This window comes from Chanodichthys erythropterus, chromosome 17 (genome assembly GCF_024489055.1).
Source record: "Chanodichthys erythropterus isolate Z2021 chromosome 17, ASM2448905v1, whole genome shotgun sequence".
In the NCBI taxonomy this organism is placed as follows: Eukaryota; Metazoa; Chordata; class Actinopteri; order Cypriniformes; family Xenocyprididae; genus Chanodichthys; species Chanodichthys erythropterus.
Genome location: NC_090237.1, coordinates 14,672,859 through 14,699,000, shown reverse-complemented (window position 1 = coordinate 14,699,000; position 26,142 = coordinate 14,672,859). Strand labels below are relative to the sequence as shown.

Sequence of the window (26,142 nt, the reverse complement as noted above, 5' to 3'; positions counted from 1 at the left end):
ATAAACTGAACGAAGACAGACAGACAGAACAATACATAGAACAATAGATAAATAGAATGACAGAACAATTGATAGAACAATAGATAGAACGATTGAACGATAGATAGAATGATTGAACGATAGATAGATAGATAGATAGATAGATAGATAGATAGATAGATAGATAGATAGATAGATAGATAGATAGATAGATAGATAGATAGATAGATAGATAGATAGATAGATAGATAAAATATAGACAAAGAGATGGATGGACAGACAGATCTAATGTAGATCTAACAGCCTCATTGTCCAATCAGTGTAGAGATAACTGCAGGCCATTGGAGAACACTTCAAGCAGTGTTCCCTACAGTCATCCAGTCACACACCAGCACACACACATCATTCCAACAGGAGCACTGATCACGACTGCACATCCCCTGGTGAAAATCAACTACAAACCCCAAATGGCAACACATAAATAACATCCCATCTAGACTGCCAAACATCAACAACAAAAACACCAGAGACACCTGAGACAGGTCTTCCCATCAACCCCAGTGGACAGCTCTGGGAAAGTCCATGTCATCCAACATGGAGCATCTCTCAGTGCGGTCTCCTGGCTGATGAAATCGACAGGAATATTACACCAGTCCTGTCCTCATGAGCAGCGAGAACTGTACAACCTCAGTGGAGTTCAAGCTGTGAAGGTCAGATGCCACCTGGTCCCCAGAGCGCAGTCCCCCGCAGACAGCATCAGAGTGACAGCATGCAGGGGGCTTGTGAGTTCCTCAGCACCGTGCCAGGGATAATCTTATCGATTATGGGTCACCTGATGATATTTATCAAACTGGCACCTGTATCACGCTGTCAGGAAGCAGGCATGGTACATGAAGATATGCCTCAGTTGCCTGCTGTGGCCACCTTCACTGTCACTTCAGGGCACAGCACATTGTCTTCAGAAATAACCCTAAAGAAGACCACCGACCGTCGGGGGTTACATAACCGGTGTGTTTGTTTCAGCAAATGTGTGCGTAATAGCCTCTGACATGGCCAAATCCCTGTATAGAAGCTGTGTTGTCATGGAGATAGACCATAATTAGTGGAATACTAGAGGCTTCTGCAGCATCTGTGGACCCCCTAAATGATGCACAAGCACATATGTGGAAATACAGGACTGACTGCCAAAAGAGAAAGCTAGACTAGTGATGTGTCATCTGATATTCAACCATGATCAGCATCTACGGGCATAAAAATAAAATATTCAAATATAGTGTGGATTATTATAAATCTGATCAGCCTCTCTTCATGAGTATGAGATCATTTTGAATTCCTAGTTGCCATGGATATTCATCAAAGAACCTTGAAAATATGTATCATGGTTTCCACAAAAATATTAAGTAGCACAGCTGTTTTCTGTAATGTTCAGTTTGGTTTCTGTTTCATTTTCATGAGCTGCGTCTGAAATCGCATACTGTTGAGTAAGTACTACATTTGAATTTTTATATTTACTTCATGACCGTTGAAAATAGTACGAATGCGTGTAGTATCTGCAATGTTGTTACTGTCACTTGAGCTACCAGCGACTGTTATTTCCCTTCAACTCACAAATTCTCTCTCGTGTCCTCATGGGATAGTAACAAAGACAAGATGCGTCACTCGTATGAAGTACCTCAGAGATGACGTGTTTTTGTGCAAAACCCGGAAGCGAGTTAGCATTTTAGGACTTCCAGTTCCATCGCCCTAAAGTCAATGGCTTTTTTGAAAGGGTTTTTGCTAAATCGCCTGAAATAAGGTCTGTGGTTAACAAAGCCTCTAAATATTTTCACGTTTTGATCTATGACATAAAACACCAGTTATAACCTGCTCATGATTTTTTTTTAAAAATCATAAGCGCAATCATAAAAATGGCGGTTGCTAACAAGTTGCTAAAATGGCCTACTTCCTTTGGCAGGGACTTTAGACGTCATCATGACAAACAGGACATTTGGACAGCATTTCTCATGAAAAAGTGGATAAGTATTCATGCACAGCGCAGATCATAATCAGTGAGCATGTTTTTAAATAATAAATTAATTAATAATAAATAATAATACATTTTAAATAGTTGTTTTTTAAATACGGTCTGAAAAGTTTGGTGGTGACGTTGATCCGCGACCATGGTGTGCTGCAGTCCTTTTATAGCCTACTGTTAGCTTTTTATATCTGACGACTTTATTTAGGCTTCAAAATGTATAAATGTTGTGTTAACTTGTAAAGATTATCTTGATAGACAAAATGTGTAAGTGTCATAACCCTTTGTTAAACACAGAGCTTATTTTTGCGATTTTACAAAAATCTATGGGAAAAATTAATAGGTTTTCAATCGAGGGAATCCCGGGTTCTGGGTTAGCCTACAAAAAGGTCATCTCTGAGGTACTCTATTGTTTTGAATGGGAGAAAGAGCAACGTGCAATATGGCGGAATAAGTCCCGCCTTCTAAATAAGAGCCAATCGCCGACTGGTAAAGTCATCGCGTCACTGCAGCGGCCGTTAGAAGCTCCGGTTCCTATAGAGGGTATGCACATGACGTCACTGTCAACCGTTATGACTGCGGTTACGCCCACTGAGTGGCAATATTGTGTTGACAACTCATCAATTAAATATTTACCATCTTATATTCTGCATAATTGGGTGTTTTTAAATAAACACTGACAAAAACTATACAAGTTTTAGGGTTGGACGATATGACTAAACATATAACAATGATATAAGTGATCACTCCGATTTAGACCTACCTATATTGTAGTTAAATAAGGCTTTCATTGGCAAATTTGCTTTACGTATTTCCCCGGCGCCGAAATCAGGCACATATAAATGTCAATATCCATGGATTAGGTTTCTTTGACATGTCATAAGGAACACTTTTGAGCCCAACCTTAGTGTAGTTGTTTGTTTTACTCACGTTTTCGCAGTTTCCCCCATTAAATCAAGTCGCGCAGCAAGTCCTTTTGCCACTCAGTCCAGCTGAGGGAATAGCGTTCCGACGGGAAAGTGACGCCTATGCATACCCTCTATAGAAACAGTCAGACGCGCTCTTTGCCATTTGAGCGTTTAGAAACAAAGTTTATGATACAGTTGTTGTCAGATTTCACTGGTGATTTAAAATAGGAAATTTATTCGAAGTGAAATACAGGATATTACGATTCTATACTATTTTGTCAAAATTAATCAAAAATAAAACACTAAAAACTAAAATAAATGTTTCAGATTTGCAAAGGTAATTTTAATGTACAAATAGGGGGAAATGAGACATGCACAAATTAATATCAAATATCAATTAATTAAGGTTTTTAATATCGACTAGATATGGTACCAACATATTGTGCAATACTAATGTAATAAATATGATGCCATAAACATTGTTATAGACCATGCTTAAAAAATTTTATTTAATCTTTTTATTCACCAAAGGGGTCTGAAGATACCTGCTTTAAAATATAATTAACCACCATTTTCCACTTTCTAAAAGTGGATGTGGCATGTAATTTCAACACTGAAAACATCATATCGGTTGATCACTAAATTACCAGTTTCATCTACCCACATGTAGCTAGCTCTTGTGATTCAAACAAAGCCAGAAAAGCTGTATCAGATACAGATGTTATTAGTCTCAAGTACGGGTCTCCTACAATCTCAACTCAGAAAATAGATATATACAAGCCCATTCAGAAAATAACCCTGCTCTGTCTGCTTCCTTTCTTAAATGAAACCCTGCAGTTGCTGCAACAAAAAAATCTTGATGACTCTTCCTGCGAATTTGAGTCAATGGGTAAAGGAGCATGCCATCTGAAAAATTCACTACCTGTTCTACATTCGACTTGGCCATATCCGAGCGAGCAGCTGTGTGCTTCACAAATAAAGTCTGCTCACAGTCTAATTTGAATCTGGGTCTCAAGTAAGACTCATTCACAAGATGCTTCACTGTGAGCATCAGCTGAGGGATGCTGGGTAAACAGACATGACTCACAACTCTATTCATTCACTCATTAACTTTAATTAGCTCACAGTGGCGCAGGTGTTCGAGTGAAAATCTGCAAAGTTCCGTTTCAGCTCCTTATGACGTTAAGGGACTTGAAGCACACAAGTTGTAGAGGGTGAAGTGAAAAGATTGGTATTTTCACCGGAAAATGGGAAACAACAACCCAGTGCTTTACTTCCTTGAGCAGACTTCTAGTATTGTTTGCATTCCATGAATCAGGAAGTATCGGATATCACATGAGGTGACCTTATACACCAACCAGTCGTTCCTGTCAAGTCTCTGACTTAAAGGTGCTGTAAGCATAAAAATACCACAAGATTTAGTAAACATGCTAACCAATGCAGTTTTGCAAATGCATACAAACAACAGCAGAAAATCAGCACCTAAGGGGATTTAACTAATTATCTCTGTATTATTCAATAATGGCACCAAATTACAGAACAGAAGTAATGTAGTCCCAACACAATTTAAATACTTTTTAATTCACATTAAATATGTAAATAGAAATGTGTGCTCTCACCCTCTTCTAATGACCCCTGACCCCACCCACACCATGCTCTTGTTTGTAATACAGCCTGAAGGATTTACAAGGTCTGGATTTTTCTTTCCATTGATCAGCCAGTGGGCTACATAGCCTGGAGCAAGCTGACTCCCTACACAACCCACTGCTTTTTAAAATGCACGGAGGATGAAAACTTTTAGAACATGCTGGCCAAACTCTTCTGAGACAAAATCAGCACACAGTTAGACCTATGCTGCCTTCAAGTCTTGAAGTCAAAATGGTTATATTTGCAAGATGAACGCCAGCACAATGTCAAATCTACCCATGGGAAACTAGCTGGAAGTGAGTACATTAATTATGCTGAAACTGTTGATAATTAAGATGTAAAAGTGTACAGTTTTTTATGTTTGTATGTTTTATGTAGCATGAAAACAGCTATAAAACTCGCCTAAATATACCGTTTCATTAATCTCAAAAGTTAGAAATTAGTCAGGAGGACTCACCTATGGGTAAATCAGAAACAGAAATTGTATTCATCTGAGGAAGTAACCATAGCAACAGTCGATGGCGTGAGTGCTTATCTAATATCCATTATTGTCAAAATAATAAATATATTATTCATCATTATTTGTCATTTTTTGTCAGTTTATTAACTATGTTTGACTAACCGTAACCAAAGTCCCTTTAAGACAAGTCATTTCACTCGGCGGCCATCTTTGAAACGCCTCTCGGGCATCCTGGGCATCATGCAATCTCTTCGAATAGGGAAACATCAAATTCTCCCAAACTGTTTGCCAACCTTACGATTAAATTTCATATTTGAAATCACCAATGAAATCTATCAACAACCGGCTCATAAATTGTGTTTCTAAACGCTCGAATCATGACAAAAAACTATTTTTCAGGCTGGATCAAGCTAATGCGCATGCGCAGACCTAAATGCGCGTCTCTTCGGAGGCGCGCGTCTGACTGTTTCTATAGAAACCGGTGATTCTAACGGCCGTTGAAGTGACGCGACAACTTTACCAGTCGGCGATTGGCTCTTATTTAGAAGGCGGGACTTATTCCGCCATATAGAGTGCCCCAGGGATGACGCGTTTTTGTAGGCCAACCCAGAAGTTAGCGTCGCACGGGTTCCCTCAACTGAAAGCCTATTAATTTTTCCCATAGACTTTTGGAAAATCGCAGAAAATAAGCTCTGTGTTTAACAAAGGGTCATGACACTTACACGTTTTGTCTATCAAGATAATCTTTACAAGTTAACACAACATTTATAGATTTTGAAGCCTAAATAAAGTCGTCAGATATAAAAGGCTAACAGTAGGCTATAAACGGACTACAGCACACCATAGTTGCGGATCAACGTCGTCAACACCAAGCGTACTCAAACTTTATTTAGAAAACAACTCTATTTAAAAACATGCTCACTGATTATGATCTGTGCTGTTATGAATACTTATCCACTTTTTCATGAGAAATACTGTCCAAATGTCCCGTTTTTAATGATGACGTCTAAAGTCCCCGCCAAAGGAAGTAGTCCCTTTTAGCAATTTGTTAGCAACCGCCGATTTGAAGACACAGTAAAAGTTTTAAAAAATCACAAGTGGGTTATAATAACTGGTGTGTTTTATGTCATAGATCAAAACGTGAAAGTATTTAGAGGCTTTGTTTACCACAGACCTTATTTCAGGCGATTTACCAAAAACCCATTCAAAAAACCCATAGACTTTACGCCGTTGGAACCGGAAGTCCTAAAATGCTAACTCGCTTCCGGGTTTTGCCTACAAAAACGCGTCATCCCTGGGGCACTCTATTGCGCGTTACACTTTCTCCCATTCAAAACAATACGTGACACGTCTTGTGTTATTCTATAGTCTTTGCCGTAACTAATTGCGAGCCAAACATTTACTATGGAAATTCTGGTAATACTTTACAATATGGATTAATTTGTTAACATTGGTTAACATGATAAAGATAAAAAAAATGTATCATAGATAATTCATGATACCTAATATTATGAATTAATTATGAATGACATTTTTACAGCTTTTATTAATTTACGTTAATGCTAAATTAGAAATCTTCTATTAATTAGTGCTAATTCATGTTCGTTAATAATATATGAAATAACGTTTTGTTAATTTATTCAACTTGAAATGTTAAATGCTGTTCTCTTGAACTTTCTACTAAAATCTTAATAAAATTAATGAAATGATCACAGTTTTCACACCACACAACTGTCTGTCATAACTAAAAAACATTTAAAATATGTTAAAATAGAAACAGTTTTTTAAAAATTGCAATAATATTTTTCAACATTCCTGTTTTTATCAAATAAATGCAGCCTTGGTGAACATAAGAGACTTCTTTCAAAAAAAATCAAAAAAAAAAAAATCTCACCAACCCTAAACTTTTAAATGGTAATGTATATGTAAATATTAATGTTAACACTATGAACATCTTCATGATATCAAATGCATTACATAATGTTAAGAGAAAACATTTTTGTAATTTACAATAAAAGCCTTTTAAAAGCCACTGTATGATTTGTACACTAAATGAGCAAACTTTATCAAGATTAAGAATGAGATGTTTGAAATGTGATTTTTTTTTTTTTGTATTTTACACTAAATACACAGAGAGATCTGTGAGTGCACTCGACCATGTAATTCTCAAACAGGCATTAGCAGTGGCAGCATCAGGACAGGGGCTATTATTCAGGTCTGCTGTGCTTAATGGCTTGGCATCAGAGCGGGCATGTTCGTACAGTGTGTGCTCTGCATTATGGGGAGGCAGCAGGGTACAGGCACATGATCCGACAGGCACATGAACACCAGTATCAAACACACAGAAAAAGACACCATTGACAGATGCTTTCTGGGAAACCCAGATTTAGGATTTTGACTCATCTCCTTTCTGAATAGAAGCCAAAAGAATGGACCATTTAGGGGGGGGGGGAAATCAGCACAAAAATGTTATTGCCTTAACATTGCCAGACTTAGAGAGTTGCACATAAGCATGTTTTGGTTTTTTAAATGCTATCTTTATGACTGACTATATCAGTTATTTTGAAAATAATAAAGCTGGATCCATTTATTCAGATGCTGCAGTTGCTAGATCTATATTTGTTGTCATAGTAATGCCAACAGACAAAAAACACACTACCTTTCAAAAGCTTGGGGTCAGTAAAGTTTGTTTTTTTTTTTTTTAAAGAAATTAATACTTTTATTTAGCAAGGATGAAATATGAGATTTAGGAAATATGCTACATTCACATACTTGTTTCTCCAAAAGGCAATGCTACAGCCCATTTTTCTACTTTGAAATGTGTGTTCTGTGTCAGAATTTATGTTTTTGTTTTGGTATGTGTGATTCCTACCATTGTCAATTTATCCAATAGTATTTCAACACCTTAGGTTGCCAGTTGGTGGAAAACACAGTGTATTGCAGTGTATATAGCCACTGAAGCGAGCAAACAAACTGGGTAAAAAATAAATAAATAAATAAATAAATAAATAAATAAATAAATAAATAAATAATCGCAGAATCTACCAGACCTAAAAAGCCTCCGCAATAAAAACGCTGCAAACATTAAGTGTAAGGCTCATCACTTCCCACTGTCAACTGCACTCGTTTCTGTTGTATTCTCAATCTGGCAACCTGCATGATTACATACTGCATATTTAAGCAGTGTTTTCAACATTAATAATAATAATAATAAGAAGAAGAAATGTTTCTTGAGCAGCAAATCAGAATATTATAATGATTTCTAAAGGATCATGTGACATGCTTTATTTATTGCTGCAGCCGACAAACTACTAAATGTATGCGAGTCAAATATGCCATAAAGCATTTGATTCTCTGAAAAGAGTGGTCAAGGTTTGGTTGGTTGGCATGGCACTGTCCAGCCAAGCAACTGCCATTGAGATGAACAGAAATGCTAACGTTCAGCTTTCTACTTCTAGGTCAGAACAAAGCCTTTTTTTTTAAGTGCTCAAATGCAACATGCCGCCTCCATAACACGCACACCGTTCAACCAACCTACATCGCACAGGCACAATTCCTTTTGATTTATTCCCCTGAAACATAATTTAGCTAGAAGTGCATTGTCACAAGCTGGTGTGACGTGGGTGAGTGCGTGCTGCATGATGAAAGTGAGGGGGTGGCCGGCTGCGTGGGGAATCCGTGCCCGGCGACTGACTGGAGAACAGGGGAACTGCTCTGCTTTTTGGTTATGATGACAGACTGGCAGCGCTCCCAGACCACCCTTCTCCACACACCCACACACACCAGCGCTGAACAGCATTTATACTGAAACCTCATCACCCAGACTGCGGTCACGACTCAGATGCTCTTACCCTCAGACACCCAAAAATGCTTCAAATCATCATGTAAAACGCCTGCGATTCATGAGAGAGTGTGATAACCAGCATGAGGGGATGAACGTCTAAAAAAAAACATAAGTCTCAACAATTGCCACTCTAAATAAAATAAAACCAAAAAAATGACCTACACTCCTCAAATCCAAATAGATATTTAAAGGTCCCGTTTTTCGTGGTTTTTTTAAGCTTTGATTGTGTTTATAGTGTGCAATATAACATGTGTTCATGTTTCGCGTGTAAAAAAACACAGTATTTTTCACATAATTTACTTATCTGTATACCGCTGTTTCCACAGTGAATAAATATTATATTATATTATATTATATTATATTATATTATATTATATTATATTATATTATATTATATTATATTATATTATATTATATTATATTATATATACACACAGTTCAGTCATGAAACTCTAGATGGCGCAGACTGATGGGTCTTAACGCAAGCTGATGATAATTACAGCTCTAACTACTTGGTCCATGTCACTTCTGTAGCAAATGAAATTGTTCCTGAACACATTTAAATGGCTGGTTACATTTACTAGAGCAGTTTGCAGCGTGCTTCAGAGTTCCTCTAAAACCCTCCACCTTCTCCAGCTCCACCTGTATAAATCTGTTATGGGTTATTGATATATGCTATTTGTGCAGCAGCACTATGTCTTACTCACGGCAGCATATCGGCATATGTATTGGCAGTAGCAAGCTCCTGTACTTGCTCTGCAGCATATATTTTATATATATATATATATATATCTCACATATACATATACATATATATATTCTGCAGTTTTTTCCAGAGAAGTTGCACTGTATTTGTGCAACTGTTCACCTAATTAACATCTTGAAAGGGTCTCATGAATCACAGGGATTCACATAAGCTGAGTGCAAACATTATCTCAAAGGACTAATATAAAGCATTGAGAAGGTTAGATCTGCTGTAGTCATGGAGTTAAATAGCTATTGCTATAGCATTTACACAGCAAATCTCATATTCCAACTCCTTGTAATTTAGAGCTAATGAAAAGAAGTGCCGAATGAAGATGTACTCATTACGGTGTCCGAAAAAAGTAACAGAAGTGACAGAAGTAATATTTCAAATTTATTACCAGATGTTCCACAATTAAAAAGCACTAACTGGCAAATGGAAGGACAGAGATGAGTCACAGAGTAGCCGAGGGCTGACATCACTGCTTGTTATCGTGTGACCTTTAACCTCAGTACACAGAAGCCGTTCCATTTTAGTTTTTAAATGAGAGCAGTCATGGAAAATAACATGAGTTTGGATAAATTCAGCATTCTGTATAAACACAGCAGCACGGCATAATTATGAAAAAAGCCACTCGAGCATGGTGATTTTTGATTTGTAGTGACGTGTCCTGATGTCTTGTACACTGTGTTTAGCTCTTACAGCTCTTCTGTGGTTTTGAAATTCACACAACACAACAACTGTGCCTCAAAGCGAAAGCTGGCACGCCATATTGGATGAAAAGAGGCACAAACCGTAAATATCAACAAGCTCAAGCAGCGGCAGTGCAAGAATATCTGCTATGTGTGAAATACAGATTCGCCACAAATTATAAACTGAATTCATTTTTGCATAAACATGCAGATCAAGTGCTTTCTGAGAGTAAATCCACTATTTCATGTAACACAAAGGCAAAAGGAGCATGTAAATGATAACAAAGCTGCGTAATACTGTAATACATTACTGTACTGTTCCTCTGTTCTTATTCCTATTTGTATTTCTATTCATATACTAAGAGCATTTATGCTTCTGCATTGATGAAACTTGACTAAGCAATATTTGTGGTGCCACGCAGCACTGGTGTGTCACTGACGTAATGAGGCTGGGTAAATGTTCTGGCCTGTCTCTGTGTCACTGGAGTAAAGAGTATGAGTCACACACACACACACACACACATTCCCAGTAATCCGCACCGGACAAATTAACCTTATTGTTGGCAGCGATCCAGAGCTCCGGAACCATCATGCCATGGAGCTCCAGCCATTCCCTCTAGAGTCTTTCCTGCTCAACAAAAATTATATTTTTCTGCTGGTCCTGGTTCAGATTAGAGCCTGCCATGCCAATATTTTTACTGGCCACGTTGCAAAAATGTTCTTGGAGATCTCAGAGTAAAATAATCCTAATTATGTCATAACACTTAAGCAAAACATGGTCAGGTCAAAGTGTCTGAATAATTTTTGGTTCCAAATTTTTATAAATTTTACTGGTAGTCCACTGTATGAAGAATTTTTGGGTATAATATGTCTTTCTATTTCTAAAATTGTCTTTCTAAATGTTTCATTAATATGTTGCTAATATACTGTTAAATGTGGTTAAAGTTACCATCGTTTCTTACTGTATTCACGGAGACAAGAGCCGTCGCTATTTTCATTTTTAAACACTTGCAGTCTGTATAATGCATAAACACAACTTCATTCTTTATAAATCTCTCCAACAGTGTGTAATGTTAGTTTTAGCCACGGAGCACCATCAAACTCATTCAGAATCAAATGTAAACATCCAAATAAATACTATACTCGCATGATCCGACGCATGCATGCAGTATGCATGACGAACATCTTGTAAAGATCCATTTGAGGGTTATATTAGCTGTGTGAACTTTGTAAATGCACTGTATTATAGTCGAGAGCTCAGGGGGGCAGGGAGCGTGCGATTTAAAGGGGCCGCAGCCTGAATCGGTGCATAGTTAATGATGCCCCAAAATAGGGAGTTCAAAAAATGAATTTAAAAAAATCTATGGGGTATTTTGAGCTGAAACTTCACAGACACATTCAGGGGACACCTTAAATTTATATTATTATCTTGTGAAAACCGGTTCTAGGGCACCTTTAAATTTAATTTGCAATAAGAGCTGGGAAATTGTGCAGCTATTTTATGTGTGAGAAAGAAATGTAGTTTTATTTTTATTTACAGTATATCTATATAATTTTATATAATATTATTAGAGTTTCTTTACAAAGTTATATTTACATATAATAACTATTAGTTAATTAATAATTTCATTCACAATGGGAAATTGTGCCACTATTTTTATGACAGAAATAAATATATTTTTATATCTATATTTAGTTATTATCCATTGTACATCCATACTGAATGTATATTAATTATTAATCAATTAATACTTTAATTTGCAATATAGTAAAAACAGGAAATTGTGCAGCTATAGTTTAATTCATGACATTTTGACATTTATGATAAATTCATAAACCCACTTTTCCTATGATAATTCAACCAATTCTAAAAGATTCTTAAAAGACTATCATTATAATTATATTATATAATTATATTATAATTATAATTATTCTCACGATTTCAAACCTTATCTACGCTAACCAGCAAAATAACATAGAGACATTCAAATCAGCACAATCAACAACATTCCATATGTCACAGAAAAGCAAATGCTTATGTTTGCAAGGTATAAACACATCAGCATCATTATAATCATATTGTAATAACTGCTTTAATGAGCTCATTGTGTCTGCTTAAATGAATACATGATGTTAGCTAACTGCATGCCTTGTGTAATCTTAGAGCTCTACATTTCTGACATGGACATTACTTGGACACCACTGATTACAAATTGTATAAAAAAATTGTAATGTATGTTATGTCCTTTTTAAAATTAGAGAAGATAATTTACATTAAGGACAGGTTTTACTCAAAATGGAAACCCATTTTCTCATACTTTAAAAATTTGAAAGAATTACCCAGTTATTAATTTCTACTCTCCATATATGAATCTTTCGCTTTACCTTTTTTGTTGTTGTTGTTGTGATGCTGTATTTGATGTTTTGACCTGTAATTTGTCTCACAGAATGGCTATTTTTTCTTTTTCTTTTTTTTTATCTATTCACACTGTAATGCTATTATTGTAATAATAATAATATTATTATCATCGCTATGTAGTGGTATGCATGGGTCCATGCCTTGAAAAGATGTCAGACATTATGCCAATTTGTTGTAGCTAAGCTGTCTAGGGAAGGGAAGGGATAGGATTGGGTGGGGGGGAGGGGGTGTTGTTATATTTAAAATAGATGGAGCTAAAATGTATCTTTGATTGTCTTAATGTATGTTGTTTTACTCCTTCAATAAAAAAAAATTGTAATGTAGACACATGCATTTTCTCTAAAGCTGCTTTGAAATTATATGTATTGTGAAATGCGCTTGAATATGAACTGAACTGAATTAGCCTGTCTGATACAAAACACTTGCAATACAAAACACCTCTAGATTTGTACTCACTGCAAAGTGCAATAACGTGGCTACTGTCTTCATGTACAAACTTCTTGGTCACCGCCTCCTCCATAATCTGCTTCACCTAGACATGGAAAGACACATAATTAGGGGGCACAAAATCCAGAAAAAAATAACAACGGCAAGTCAAAATTCTTTCTGCACAATGGAATCGGGCAAACAAAAGCTACTAATTAATCATGACAACGTAACCACAAATGCTTTAATTAGCATCATTCAATTGATGAGTTTCCCTGGGAGTGCAAGGAACTGAGGCTGTGTCACATTTTTCTCTTCCAACTGTCAGTATTACAGCAAATCCCAGACTAATTAATCACAATCCTTGCAACCGGCTTTATACTGTTTGTGTAATTTGAAGAACAGTAGAAGGGTAATTGTAGCAATAAGAAGGCGTAAATTATGGACATCTGCTGATTACGGGCATGACTTGCGTGCACCCTATGGTATGAGATTAGCCACAAGGCCAAAAGACAGAAAAAGATGGATGATTTTAAAGGCTGATATTGAGTGTTTGGCCACTTGTCCTTGGGATTTAAAAGAAAAAATTAAAACTTGTGGAGCCAGTTAACTACACTGTAAAAAAAATCCCGTTGTTTCTACGGAAAAATACCGGCAGCTGTGGTTACCAGAACAATACTGTAAAAATGACATCAAACCGTAAACATACTTATGGAGTTACATGTGAATTTTACATTTTAAATATGTATATTTAACATTGGATTTCAGTACACTGTAAAAAAAATCCCAGTAAAATTTACAGTAAAATAACATATTTCATTAACTGATATAATGTTAATTTACCAACCTAATGAAGTACTAATATCTGTTTTGTAACTTTATAATACACTGACAGTCACCAAACACAGTGGTGATGAGAGTCACATGATGAATCAAAGTTCATCACAAACAGATTTTCCACAAGCTGAGGAGGACAACACTAACATATAGACGGTGCGCACAGTGTCATTCACACACACACTAAACACCATCATGGTAACATGCATGAAATTTAAAAAAATGCAATAAACATTAATTTAACAACATTAGATGTAACATAAAACCCTACTGTACATAACTGATTAGAAAAAAATGAGAAAAACTAAGAAGAAACAGAGTTATTTCAACAAAAATATATCAAATGTGAAGTGTCATGCAGGGAATTGTGGGAATGTCAATTTACGGTTTTTCACTGTAAATTTTACAATGAATTGTTATTTTTCACTTTCAAAAACTGAATTTAGCGGTATTTTTTATTAAATGTACTGTTAAATCTATTACAGTTATTCACCGTATATAGTACGGAAACTTTCTGTAAACCAATTAACAGTTTTTCACCGCAGCATTTTTACAGTCTTTTACTGTTAAAATCACGGTAATTTTTTACAGTGTACAGTAGCCTGTTGCATTACATAACATGACTCGAAAGACACAAGAACGGTTGGACGCATCAACAGCACACACAAAATTGTAAATGTTTATTGTAACCCAGTGCAAATGTGATTTAATAGTGATTCAAAGGAAAACAATGGCATTAAAACCCATTTCCAGCCAAGCTGACAGCTGTAACAATGAAGCCATCATTCAAGAGGCAATCTCCTCAGTCTACACACACAACACGTGGAAAGATATTTTCACAATATGCTCAGAATCTAACACTGGTAAATAAAAAGAGCTCTAGCATCTGCTTCCCAATTTAAGAGGATATAGTGAACACCAAAAAAGGGTTGCTGTCAATCACATGCACAGCTATAAAAAGAAAAGTCTATGAAGCAGCATGCCATTCAAAATCTATAAGCTTCTTCTTGAGAGAAAATCAGACAAACCTCAATAAAAAATGGGGAATGTATTTCTGCAAATGCAAAAATAATTAGTATTTATTATATAGACCATTGCAAAATGCGGCAATGTTGCACAGTGCAACCAATAAATATTGATGGGGGGAAAAACTAAGTTGTTTTGCTCTTGTGGGAGCCATTTGTGACGATCCCTGCTTCATGCAGCTGTATTAATCGTCCACTGATGCAATTTAACTTCTTAGGTAGCTGCTGATGCTTTCAGTTCCTAGGCAACCAGAAGACGGCTGACTGCAGCTTAAAGCGACAGAGACATGAGATGTTGCACAAAGAAAGTCAATGGAGGAATAAAAATCTAATTCTGTGTGTATTGCAGTGGGGCTGTTATTTCCTGTGTGGCAGTGTAAAATGGCACATTTATTTCTCATATATATATATATATATATATATATATATATATATATATATATATATATATATATATATATATATATATATATATATATGATGGTTTAAACAGCTAAAAAAACAAATAACTAAATTTTTAAACCCCAACTAATGTGTCGCTTCATTTTAAATAACATGCACTTCTATGCCCCACAAAACAAAGAAACATAATTGCCAGAGAAACACTGAATTAATAAATGAAAATTTTAGTTTTATTTTGCTGTAAAGAGTCCAGGACATTTCTGTAGAGAAAGTGACTCATTTTAGAGGTAAAAAAAGGAGATTTAATTTAAAATGATGCACGAAAGTTCTTTAAAACTTGATGAATGAGATGTTAAAAATTGATTTCCTTATCAACCCAGGCCAGTGAGCCACCTGAGGCCAGACACTAAGAATTATTGCTGCTCTTCACTTCCATGATTTTTGGCCTTTATTAGACATGCCCTTAACTATCATGAGAAATGATGTCTGCCAGGATTGTGCATTAAGAGGCTGAATCAGCTGTGGACTGGACATGGTCTGTTCTGACACATGAGACATCATGGTACAGATTTAGGACATCTATTCTTTGCAGCAATTCATTCAAGATTTCTATTATTCATGAGAGCCAGAATTAAAACTTGCGTTCCCTGCACTGTAAGGGAAAAGATAAGAATTAATTATACTGATATAAAGGAATTTAACAGCTTCTGCCACTTTACAGTTCCTGGAGTGAAAACAATCGAAACTCTATGCAAATGTGAAGTCTTATCAAATAATTATTACAAAATATGCAGAGTTCATTCATATTGTCTTAGAGTACTTGTTTTGAAGTGGTATAAAATGGTTAGCACATTTTTAAAATATTACATAAATATTTTTGAAACCTTTTTTTTTTTTTTTTTACCTTGGAGGAACCTGTTTTCCAATTCTCTCTGGAATACTTGGATCTGATTGGAATACTTGGATTTTAATGCACATTTATATTTGCATAATGATCACCAAACCAGATATTTGACCACTGCAGTTAATATGTTTTTGAATTGTTTTCTGTACTGTAATGGACTATTATGGTGAACTATTATTAGTGAAATATTTAATCTAATTTAGAGGTAGATTAAAACAAATCAATATGTCATTACTGCAAAATAAATCCGTGATTTATTACATTATATTACACTTCACATACATTATCCCTAACTTAATTCAATCTAGTAGTCAAATTAAATAGTTTTTAATAATGAGTTTGAAGCTACAATACAAAAGCATGGCTTAGCCAGTTCAACCTGTATTGTAAACCAGCAACAACGACCATGCTGGTCTTATAGGCTATTATACAGATATGAATTTGACTCAATCCCCTCACATAAAATTCAAAGTTAAGTCATTCACATGAATGTGTAACAGCTTGAAAAATTAAGTTACTGTTGTATTTCCACCAAGGAAAGTTTTTTTAAGTCTCTACATGCAAAACTGAAGCACATAACGTGCAGAGCTAATGAAACCGATCATTTCTAATCAGTCAAATCATAAAGTAGCGGTTTTTTTTTTTCTCTTACATTCGCGTTATAAATAAACCTCGCGTGCTCTGAGCGCTCAGCCACTCAAGTATGTCAATGGAAATTCGGTGTCAACTCGTTTTTGTTTACATTGCAAACGACTAGGAGCATATTCGACACTAAAAACGTATTCACCCAAGCGGTTATTTAGCCATTTACAGAAAGCAGAATCTACTGTTCAACGCAGAAACCACTGAATACAAATCACTGCCTCGTGGCCACATTAAGTTATAGGAAGGAAAAGGGAAGGAAATACCCGAACCCTTCTGCTCTACAGGTGAAACGGGTTTGAATGCGATAACAGATATAATAGCTGTTCACTGTATTCAATATAACCATCTGAAACTTCCATATGCATGCACTTAATTCGGATGCACATTGCAAAACCAAAACATGCAAGATAATAGTGCAAGCATGAAATGAAAAGTATAACTGAATTATACTTACTTCTCTTTTGACGTTCCATAGTAATTTCTCTTTAAATTCTTCATCTGTAGTCGAACCCATTGTCCCTGACTGTTAAACAACCCAAGTGCAGCATAAACTGGCTGGAGACATAAATCTAAACGGCTCGCCTGCCTTCCCCCCCAATATTGTTTACCCTTCCTTCCTTTTCATATAAATGTGTGTACTGACAGCTGAGCGTTGACGCATCTAAGCACTGCTGTAGCGCATCGTGAAGCCATCTTCGGTTCCTTTATGACGCAACCACCGCTGGCCCCGCCCCCTCGTCATTGTTGATCAATGGGATAAATCTCTTCACGCGCCGTACGCTGTTCAGGCAGTGACGGCGATTTATTTTTAGCTCCTCTCCACACTTGACAGCTCAGATGGAGGCGCTTGTGGTGGATCAACTAATCAGGCATTGTCATTAGGCGTTCACTAAGACATGATGTTCATATGACCTATTGGATGAATAGATTTGTGATGCATGATGGTTATAGTCTCGCATCCTATTATGGAAGGCACAGCCAGCTATTACCTATAAATGGCACAGCCAGGTGCATTCAAATGAAAAAAAAAAAAATTACTGAGTTGATACTGAATATTTAGCAGCTGTTTAAGGGGTTTGAGGTACAATTTTTAATTTGCCTTTAATATTAACTGTTAACGTTACTAGAATAAAATAACTTACCATACCTGTAACAAAAATAAAACACATAAGATATTTTGAAAAATGTCTCTTTTTTGGCAATGCATTGACAGTCAAAGAGATCCAGTGTTGTTTTGGACCCCATTGACTTTCATCGTATGGGAAAAAAAATAAATAATAAAAAAAAAGCTGGAACATTCTTCTTCAAAATATTTTCTCATTTTTGTATGAAATATCCCTTTAAGTTAAAGGTGCAATATGTACGATTTTTGCAGAAAAATATCCAAAACCCACTAGGCCAGTGTTATATATTTTGTTCACTTGAGTACTAACAATATCGCAAATGTTTCCAACTATTTGTAAATCGTGAGAAAATTGCTATTTTAAGCAAGGCTCCGGGACGTGTGAGGAGTCGCCTGTCAATTGCGTCTTACCCGCGTTACCCTCGGTTTCCGGTTTTATTTTGTAGAAACCATGGAAACACCAAAGACGCTTTAATATTTACATGTTTTAATAGACAAGGGAACAACTGTTTGGTTATGTTAATAGACAGAAAACTAATTACTATTATATAGCTCAACACGTTTAGTCTTATTGTTTAAATCTAATTTTCTGGATTTTTTGCGAGTATCATGCTTTAGCATGCCTCAGAGAAAAACACTATTTTGTGAAGTAGCTAACATATCATAATCAGAATTTTCTCCATCATACAATATGTTTTAAAATTAATTGCATGCCATTTATCAACACAACTGCCGAGCGAACGCACAGTGTAACGATATAACATCGTTTTCAGCACACTCAAATGTATCTAATATGATAAACAGAGCTGTGTTACCTCATACTCGTGACCGGAAAAGCGGAAGAGGCGCCGGCGACTGTGGCATAATAAAAGTTCCGTTGTTCGCGGCTTGTGTTGTGCAATCGCTCCAGCGGCCTCGTTCAGCTCCCACAACACTCGGTCCTGCTCTGCTTCATACTACAGTAACATTAAAGGTGCCCAAGAATGCTTTTTCACAAGATGTAATATAAGTCTAAGGTGTCTCCTGAATGTGTCTGTGAAGTTTCAGCTCAAAATACCCCATAGATTTTTTTAAATTAATTTTTTTAACTGCCTATTTTGGGGCATCATTAACTATACACTGATCTTGGCAGCGCCGCCCCTTTAAATGGCATGCTCCCTGCCACACGAGCTCTCGACTGTATTACAGTGCATTTACAAAGTTCACACAGCTAATATAACCCTCAAATGGATCTTTACAAGATGTTCGTCATGCATGCTGTATGCATGCTTCGAATTATGTGAGTAAAGTATTTATTTTGATGTTTACGTTTGATTCTGTATGAGTTTGAGGCTATGCTCTGTGGCTAACGGCTAATGCTACACTGTTGGAGAGATTTATAAAGAATGAAGTTGTGTTTAGGAATTATACAGACTGCAAGTGTTTAAAAATGAAAATAACGACAGTCTTGTCTCCGTGAATACAGTAAGAAACGATGGTAACTTTAACCTCATTTAACAGTACATTAGCAACATGCTAACGAAACATTTAGAAAGATAATTTACAAATATCACTAAAAATATCATATTATCATGGATCATGTCAGTTATTGTTGCTCCATCTGCCATTTTTCGATGTTGTTCTTGCTGGCTTACCTTGTCTGTGCACAGATCCAGAAGTTAATACTGTCTTTCCTTGTCTAATGCCTTGAACATGGGCTGGCATATATGCAAATATTGGGGTCATACATATTAATGATCCCGACTGTTACGTAACAGTCTGTGTTATGTTGACATACATACACTCAATGTATGTCATTTCCATGTACTGAACTCTTGTTATTTAATTATGCCAATATAAATTAAATTTTTGATTCTAGGGCACCTTTAACGATCACATCCATGAACATGATTTCTGCCCGAGTCCTGTCCCTGTTCTTTTCCACCGGCTGTGAGGTGAAAACCACATGTCCCAAGATTCCGCATTCAAACTTGGCGTCATCAAGCTACGTCTTTGTTTTGAATAGGCCTCTAGCGACCTCTAGTGGACAGAAATCTTACATACTGCACCTTTAATACAGAATTTTTTTGTGAGCGTCAAATAATTAGAGCAGGAAACTTCTAGAGCACTTTCATTCATTCTTTAGGTATTAAAAGCACATTTCTTATCACACTAGACAAAAAAAAAATTAAACACTACAACCTAATTTTCCCAAATTCAACACCCCAAGTCCATATACATAATTTCTTTTCAAATCTATTTCCTATATTAATCATCTTAAATCACAGTATGGATGATTAACGTAGGCATAAGGCAGGATTATAATAGATATATGATCCTGTGCTTGATTAGCAGAAACAGAGTGATGTACTTGGCAGATTTATCTTGGCAAGATATTATCAAAACATTCTATGATTAGGTTAGTAATTACTTTTTAAAAACAGTGTTTAAAAAATTAAAATATAGGAATTAATGCTAATTCAAAATCAACCTTTTTGTGTTGTGTTCACATTAATGTTCAAGCAGGATTTCATTCAAAACACTGATTGTCAAACCCCCAACAAAACAAAACAAAAAGAAAGCAGCAATCTGTACCGGCAGCAAATTACAAAGTGGTTAAACGGTGCTGGTAGTTTAGTGTTCTCCACAGACAATGTGAAAACTGAGGCACTAGTTTAAAGGATATATATAGTGTCTTGGAAGCCTCAATTCACAGTTAGGCTAGTGTCCAAGCGGTCTGTCGTCATAAGTGCTGTATCTTTTAATGTGGATGCGACGCACACGCTCCCTCAGCTCCACGGCCTCCTCCTCTTCACTGTGTGAGCAACAATTGTTCCGTCTGCGGGTGGCCTCCAACAGGGAGTTATCTGGGACTGGGAGAGTCTCATAAAGCAGGGCATTTAGCGTCTCCTCGTAGATCCGCGCTTCTGGAAACTCAACCTGAGAGCATTACAAGAGTTCTTCTTTGATACATTTGAAGAGGCTATGAAAGTGTCTCTAGAAATACCTTTTCAAGCAGGAGTTTACCTTTGTCTGCTTTTTCTCAGTAGCATAAACAATGGATGTGCAGCAGACTTCTGCTAGTTTACGGCTCTGTCCGTAAAAGGACCAGCAGCAGATCTCGTCTCCAATGACATCTTTAATGAAGAGTACACGACCGCTGTAGCTCAGGGACAGCTTCTCAAACAACTCGATATTCTTGAGTAGGTTGTCATCCGAGTTGCTTTTGAGGAAGATAAAACCAATCAAAAAGATAAGTATTGACAGCAGAAGCTACCTGAATCTTAATTGAACATTAAAGAATGATAAAACGCTTGCATTTACCTTGTATAGGAATATTTGTTGTTACCTCGGTTATAAAGCAGTTTCACAACAGGCTGTAAGTGGGAAATTATAATGCCAGGACACATTAAGAGTTATAGATTGTCTTGTTTTTATGTGAACAGCGAACATATATTTGCACTGCAGGATAGACTCACCCTTACACAGCCTTGTATCAGTCTCTCCTCCTCTTTAGGAGATGTTATGAATGGGATAACACACAGAGCCTTTTCTTCATTATCCTACAAATAAAACAAACAAGAAAAAAAATAAGAATGTAAAAATAAAATACAATAAATATAGATCAACAAAAACAAAAAAATCTCAAAAACCCCTGTCAAAAATATATGGGTCACATTTCCACCAATAAATAAAATTTACTTAAAAAAAATAAAAAAAATAATATATATACAGTACAGTCCAAAAGTTTGGAACCACTAAGATTTTTAATGTTTTTAAAAGAAGTTTCGTCTGCTCACCAAGGCTACATTTATTTAATTAAAAATACAGTAAAAAACAGTAATATTGTGAAATATTATTACAATTTAAAATAACTGTGTACTATTTAAATATATTTGACAAAGTAATTTATTCCTGTGATGCAAAGCTGAATTTTCAGCATTGTTACTCCAGTCTTCAGTGTCACATGATCCTTCAGAAATCATTCTAATATGCTGATTTGCTGCTCAATAAACATTTATGATTATTTTCAATGTTGAAAACAGTTGTGTACTTTTTTTTTCAGGATTCCTTGATGAATAGAAAGTTCAAAAGAACAGCATTTATCTGAAATACAAAGCTTCTGTAGCATTATACACTACCGTTCAAAAGTTTGGGGTCAGTAAGAATTTTTATTTTTTTGAAAAGAAATTAAAGAAATGAATACTTTTATTCAGCAAGGATGCATTAAATCAATCAAAAGTGGCAGTAAAGACATTTATAATGTTACAAAAGATTAGATTTCAGATAAACACTGTTCTTTTGAACTTTCTATTCATCAAATAATCCTGAAAAAAATATTGTACACAAATATTTTGTACAATTGTACACATTAAATGTTTCTTGAGCAGCAGATCAGCATATTAGAATGATTTCTGAAGGATCATGTGACACTGAAGACTGGAGTAATGATGCTGAAAATGCAGCTTTGCCATCACAAGAATAAATTACTTTGTGAAATATATTCAAATAGAAAACAGTTATTTTAAATTGTAATAATATTTCACAATATTACTGTTTTTACTGTATTTTTAATTAAATAAATGTAGCCTTGGTGAGCAGATGAAACTTTTAAAAACATTAAAAATCTTAGTGGTTCCAAACTTTTGGACTGTACTGTGTGTATAATATATATATATAACATTTGTGGTTAAAAAGTATATAGATTTGTATTTTTTTTTCACTAGTTAAGACCCTTGTTCCTCGTCTGGTATCGTTAAAAAAGCCCTTTGAAGCTGCACTGAAACTGAAATTTGGACCTTCAACCTGTTAGCAGCTGATGAAGTCCACTATATGGAGAAAAATCCCAGAATGTTTTCCTCAAAAAACAATTTTTTTTTTCCAACTAAAGAAAGAAAGATATAAACATCTTGACATGGGGGTGAGTAAATTATCAGGAAATTGTAATTCTGAAGAGAACTAACCCTTCAATTTACATGCCCCAATTTAAAAAAAAAAAAATCATTGTAAAAATATATCTAATTTCTTTTTACAGTTTTCATGAGAATCACACAAAAGCAAGAACGCACATAATCAAGTGAGTGCACAACTTATTTTAAAGTCTTTTCCCTTCATAAGTCTTAACCAACCTGCAGGGCCCTGTGGCACAAATCTATCAAGCCCTGGATCAGGTAATACTTGGCTTCTGCTAGGAGCTCCATGATCCCCTGTCTGCTCTTGGGCAAGGTCACACATCCATCACGGAGATAGCTGAGAATCGAACCGAAGTGTTTCCCACAGCGATCTATTAGGATCCAACCTAAAGAAAAATAACAGAAATTCACTTTAACAACATCAGCACTGTGGGTCAAGACTAAAGCGGTTTTATCTTGGCAATGTCTAAATAACTCACCTTCCTTATCAGTGAGCACCTCCATTTTCCCGCTAAACATGGATCTCAGCAGGGTGTCCTGTCGGGTGAGCACGTGCAGCGTGGAATAGTAAAGATTTCCACCAACATTGAGCTGCACGTACTTGTTTCCGGTGACACCGCGGTAGGTGCAAGTGTTAGTCTTGGGGCAGACCACTGAAGAGATTGACACAATGGGCCCGGTTTGCGGTTGAAGCTGGTGCAGGCAGCTCTCTCCTGACATGTCCCGCTGTAGGTAGATAACCACCCTGCACACAATGGGTCTGATTTCCCCCGCCGTGGTGAATGCTGCTGGGCAGGCTGCTTGTGATGCCAAACCTACATGCTACACATCACCTAAAACAACATATATATATATATATATATATACACAACTTAGATACATTACAAGACTCTGCTATTTATTTATTTATATTATATATATATATATATATATATATATATATATATATATATATATATATATATATATATATAAATAGCAGAGTCTTGTAATGTATATACACACAGTACTATGCAAAATATATATACACATAGAACTGTGCAAAAGTCTTAGGCACGTCAGTATTTTCACCCCCCAAAAAAGGTTATAAGCCAGTTATTTATTTCTTTTGCTGTAGTGTGTCAATAGGAAATGTCCGTTCACATTTCCAAACATTCATTTTGCCATTGTAATAATCCAGTGAGATTTTTTTAATACACAATAAGACTGATAACAGCCGGTGCTCCACATGGACATCAGAGCTCACCATCATCAAATCCGCCTGTGATTATATGAAGAAATGAAACTGAGACAAACTACATCCAGAAGAACTGTGGCCGTGTCTCCAAGAGATTTTAAGAAACCTGCCTCCAAAGCTACCTGAAAAATGATGCCCAAGTGTACCTGGACAAGAGCTGTTTTAAATGCAAAGGGTGGTCACACAAAATATTGTTTTGATTTAGTTAATTTAAGTTAATTGATAAATAAAATCTATTTATAACAGTATTTTTTAAAAACATCCTCACTTTACAGCATTTTTACACAAGTGCCTAAAACTCTTCACAGTACTGTATCTTTGCAGGCAGGTTTCTTCAAGCATCTTAGAGACATGGCCACAGTTCTCCTGGATTTAGTTTGTCTCAGTTTCATCTGTTTCTTCATGTAATCACAGACGGATTCGATGATGGTGAGATCAGATCACTGTGGGGAGCACCGACTGTTGTCAGACTCCATGTGTATTCAAAAATCTCACTGGATTATTAAAATTAATGGCAAAATGAATGTTTGGAAATGTGAACGGATATTCCCTATTGACACACTACAGCAAAAGATATAAATAACTGGCTTAAAACAATTTTTTGGGGTTAAAATACTGACGTGCCTAAGACTTTTGCACAGTACTGTATATATAAATATATATATATTTTTAATCATATCATACACTAACTATCATATCATATACTGTTTTTTATTTATTTATATAAAGTTTATAATTATGGTAAAACGACTAAGCTAGCCCTGATATATTTTTTTAATAAAAAAAATATTTTATAAAAACAATAAAAAATATTTTTTATAAAACAACACTGCATTGAAATACAATAACAAAAAGGACAAAACAAACCAAAACACCTTAATATATCACCAAAAATATCACCATAAGTCTTAATAAACTTGTTATTCTTCTTATAGTGTGTGTGTGTGTGTGTGTGTGTGTGTGTATTATTTGTATTATTGTATACTAGCAAAGCCTCATATAACGTTACTTGTGTTTACAAACTGACAACGCCTCCAAACAAAAGTGTCTGCTTCGTTTAATCTAACGACGTACACCTTTCCTAGACTTTAGATAGGTTTAATGCTAAGCTAAAAGTAGTTTAGTTAGTTTAATTCCAAACACTGACATGTTAAGGCAAGTTTGCTATCATGAAACTTTTCCAAGCCAGAAAACTCACCCAGTCTCCTGCAGTAACTCTTGGGCGTTAAACTGAACCCGTAGACTCGTTTAGTTCGACACTTTTACTTTGACCATATTTTATAAGAAAAAAGCAAACAGGTCTATCTGATGATTTAGAAAATGAAAACACTTTTTACTTCAACCTTCAGTAGTAATACAACGGTGTTTGCTTTTCTTCTTCTTTGAAAGAACAACAGCAACTGGTTAAACCAAACCGTGATAAGGATCTACTGCCACCCATTGGCTAGTGCAGGGATTGTCAACCTTTCTCGGTACAATCTTATCTTTCATAATAAATAACATTTACAATCAATATGATGTTAAACCGCGTTTTTCAGCCAACTAGCCTACTTTTATATCTAATTCCGTGACCTGACATCATGTTTAATTATCTATAGCAGTGGTTTTAACCGTTACAAACTCAGCCAAACCACTTTATAATAACTTTAATTTAAAACATTAACTATATTATTCGTTTTTTCTGTTTTGCTTATTTAAAAAAAATACATATCTTCTTCGTTTAATGAAGTACTTTTATTTTGAAATATATACAAATTTCACTGTGAATGTTCTAGATTTGTGGAAATATAAAATGTAAATCTCCTTTATTCTATCATTATTCTAAGACTTCTACCTGTTAGCATTATACAGTATGTATTTTATTAATAAAACAGGCATTGCACTTAACTATGCTCTTTGTAGTTTGTGGGAACTTTTAGCCGCTTTTGAGGGTGACAGTGACG

General features: G+C 35.6%; 2 protein-coding genes across 6 annotated transcripts in view; both read right to left on the bottom strand.

Moving 5' to 3' along the window:
- The window catches only part of sgsm2 (small G protein signaling modulator 2), a 60,180-nt gene extending 42,504 nt beyond the window's left edge, over positions 1-17,676 (bottom strand). For 4 of the 5 annotated variants that reach the window (XM_067364339.1, XM_067364340.1, XM_067364341.1 and 1 more), the window contains exons 1-2: positions 17,402-17,676; positions 13,165-13,240 (exon numbers count right to left, since the gene is read on the bottom strand). In XM_067364339.1, the coding sequence (XP_067220440.1) occupies positions 13,165-13,240; positions 17,402-17,461 (136 nt within the window). In that variant the 5' untranslated portion in view covers positions 17,462-17,676. The remainder of the gene's footprint in view (positions 1-13,164; positions 13,241-17,401) is intronic. The other variant, XM_067364343.1, reaches the window with a different exon arrangement.
- Positions 17,677-19,682: 2,006 nt separating this feature from the next.
- Positions 19,683-25,578, bottom strand: tnfaip1 (tumor necrosis factor, alpha-induced protein 1 (endothelial)). The gene is made up of 7 exons (XM_067364344.1): positions 25,398-25,578; positions 23,442-23,795; positions 23,179-23,348; positions 21,529-21,612; positions 21,374-21,426; positions 21,077-21,272; positions 19,683-20,989 (listed from the first exon to the last, which is right to left on the bottom strand). Exons 2-7 carry the CDS (start codon positions 23,680-23,682, stop codon positions 20,771-20,773), a joined length of 963 nt encoding a protein of 320 aa, XP_067220445.1. The 5' UTR covers positions 23,683-23,795; positions 25,398-25,578; the 3' UTR covers positions 19,683-20,770.
- Between the last annotated feature and the right edge of the window lie 564 nt (positions 25,579-26,142).

What these genes read in the sequence shown, in the direction of transcription:
- tnfaip1 (XM_067364344.1), bottom strand. Translation starts at nt 23,682, where the DNA reads ATGTCAGGAGAGAGCTGCCTGCACCAGCTTCAACCGCAAACCGGGCCC. An exon ending in AACAAATATTCCTATACAAG is followed by an intron (nt 21,273 to 21,373) that starts GTAAATGCAAGC and finishes CTTCCTCAAAAG; the next exon opens with CAACTCGGATGACAACCTAC. An exon ending in CTGAGAAAAAGCAGACAAAG is followed by an intron (nt 20,990 to 21,076) that starts GTAAACTCCTGC and finishes TAATGCTCTCAG; the next exon opens with GTTGAGTTTCCAGAAGCGCG.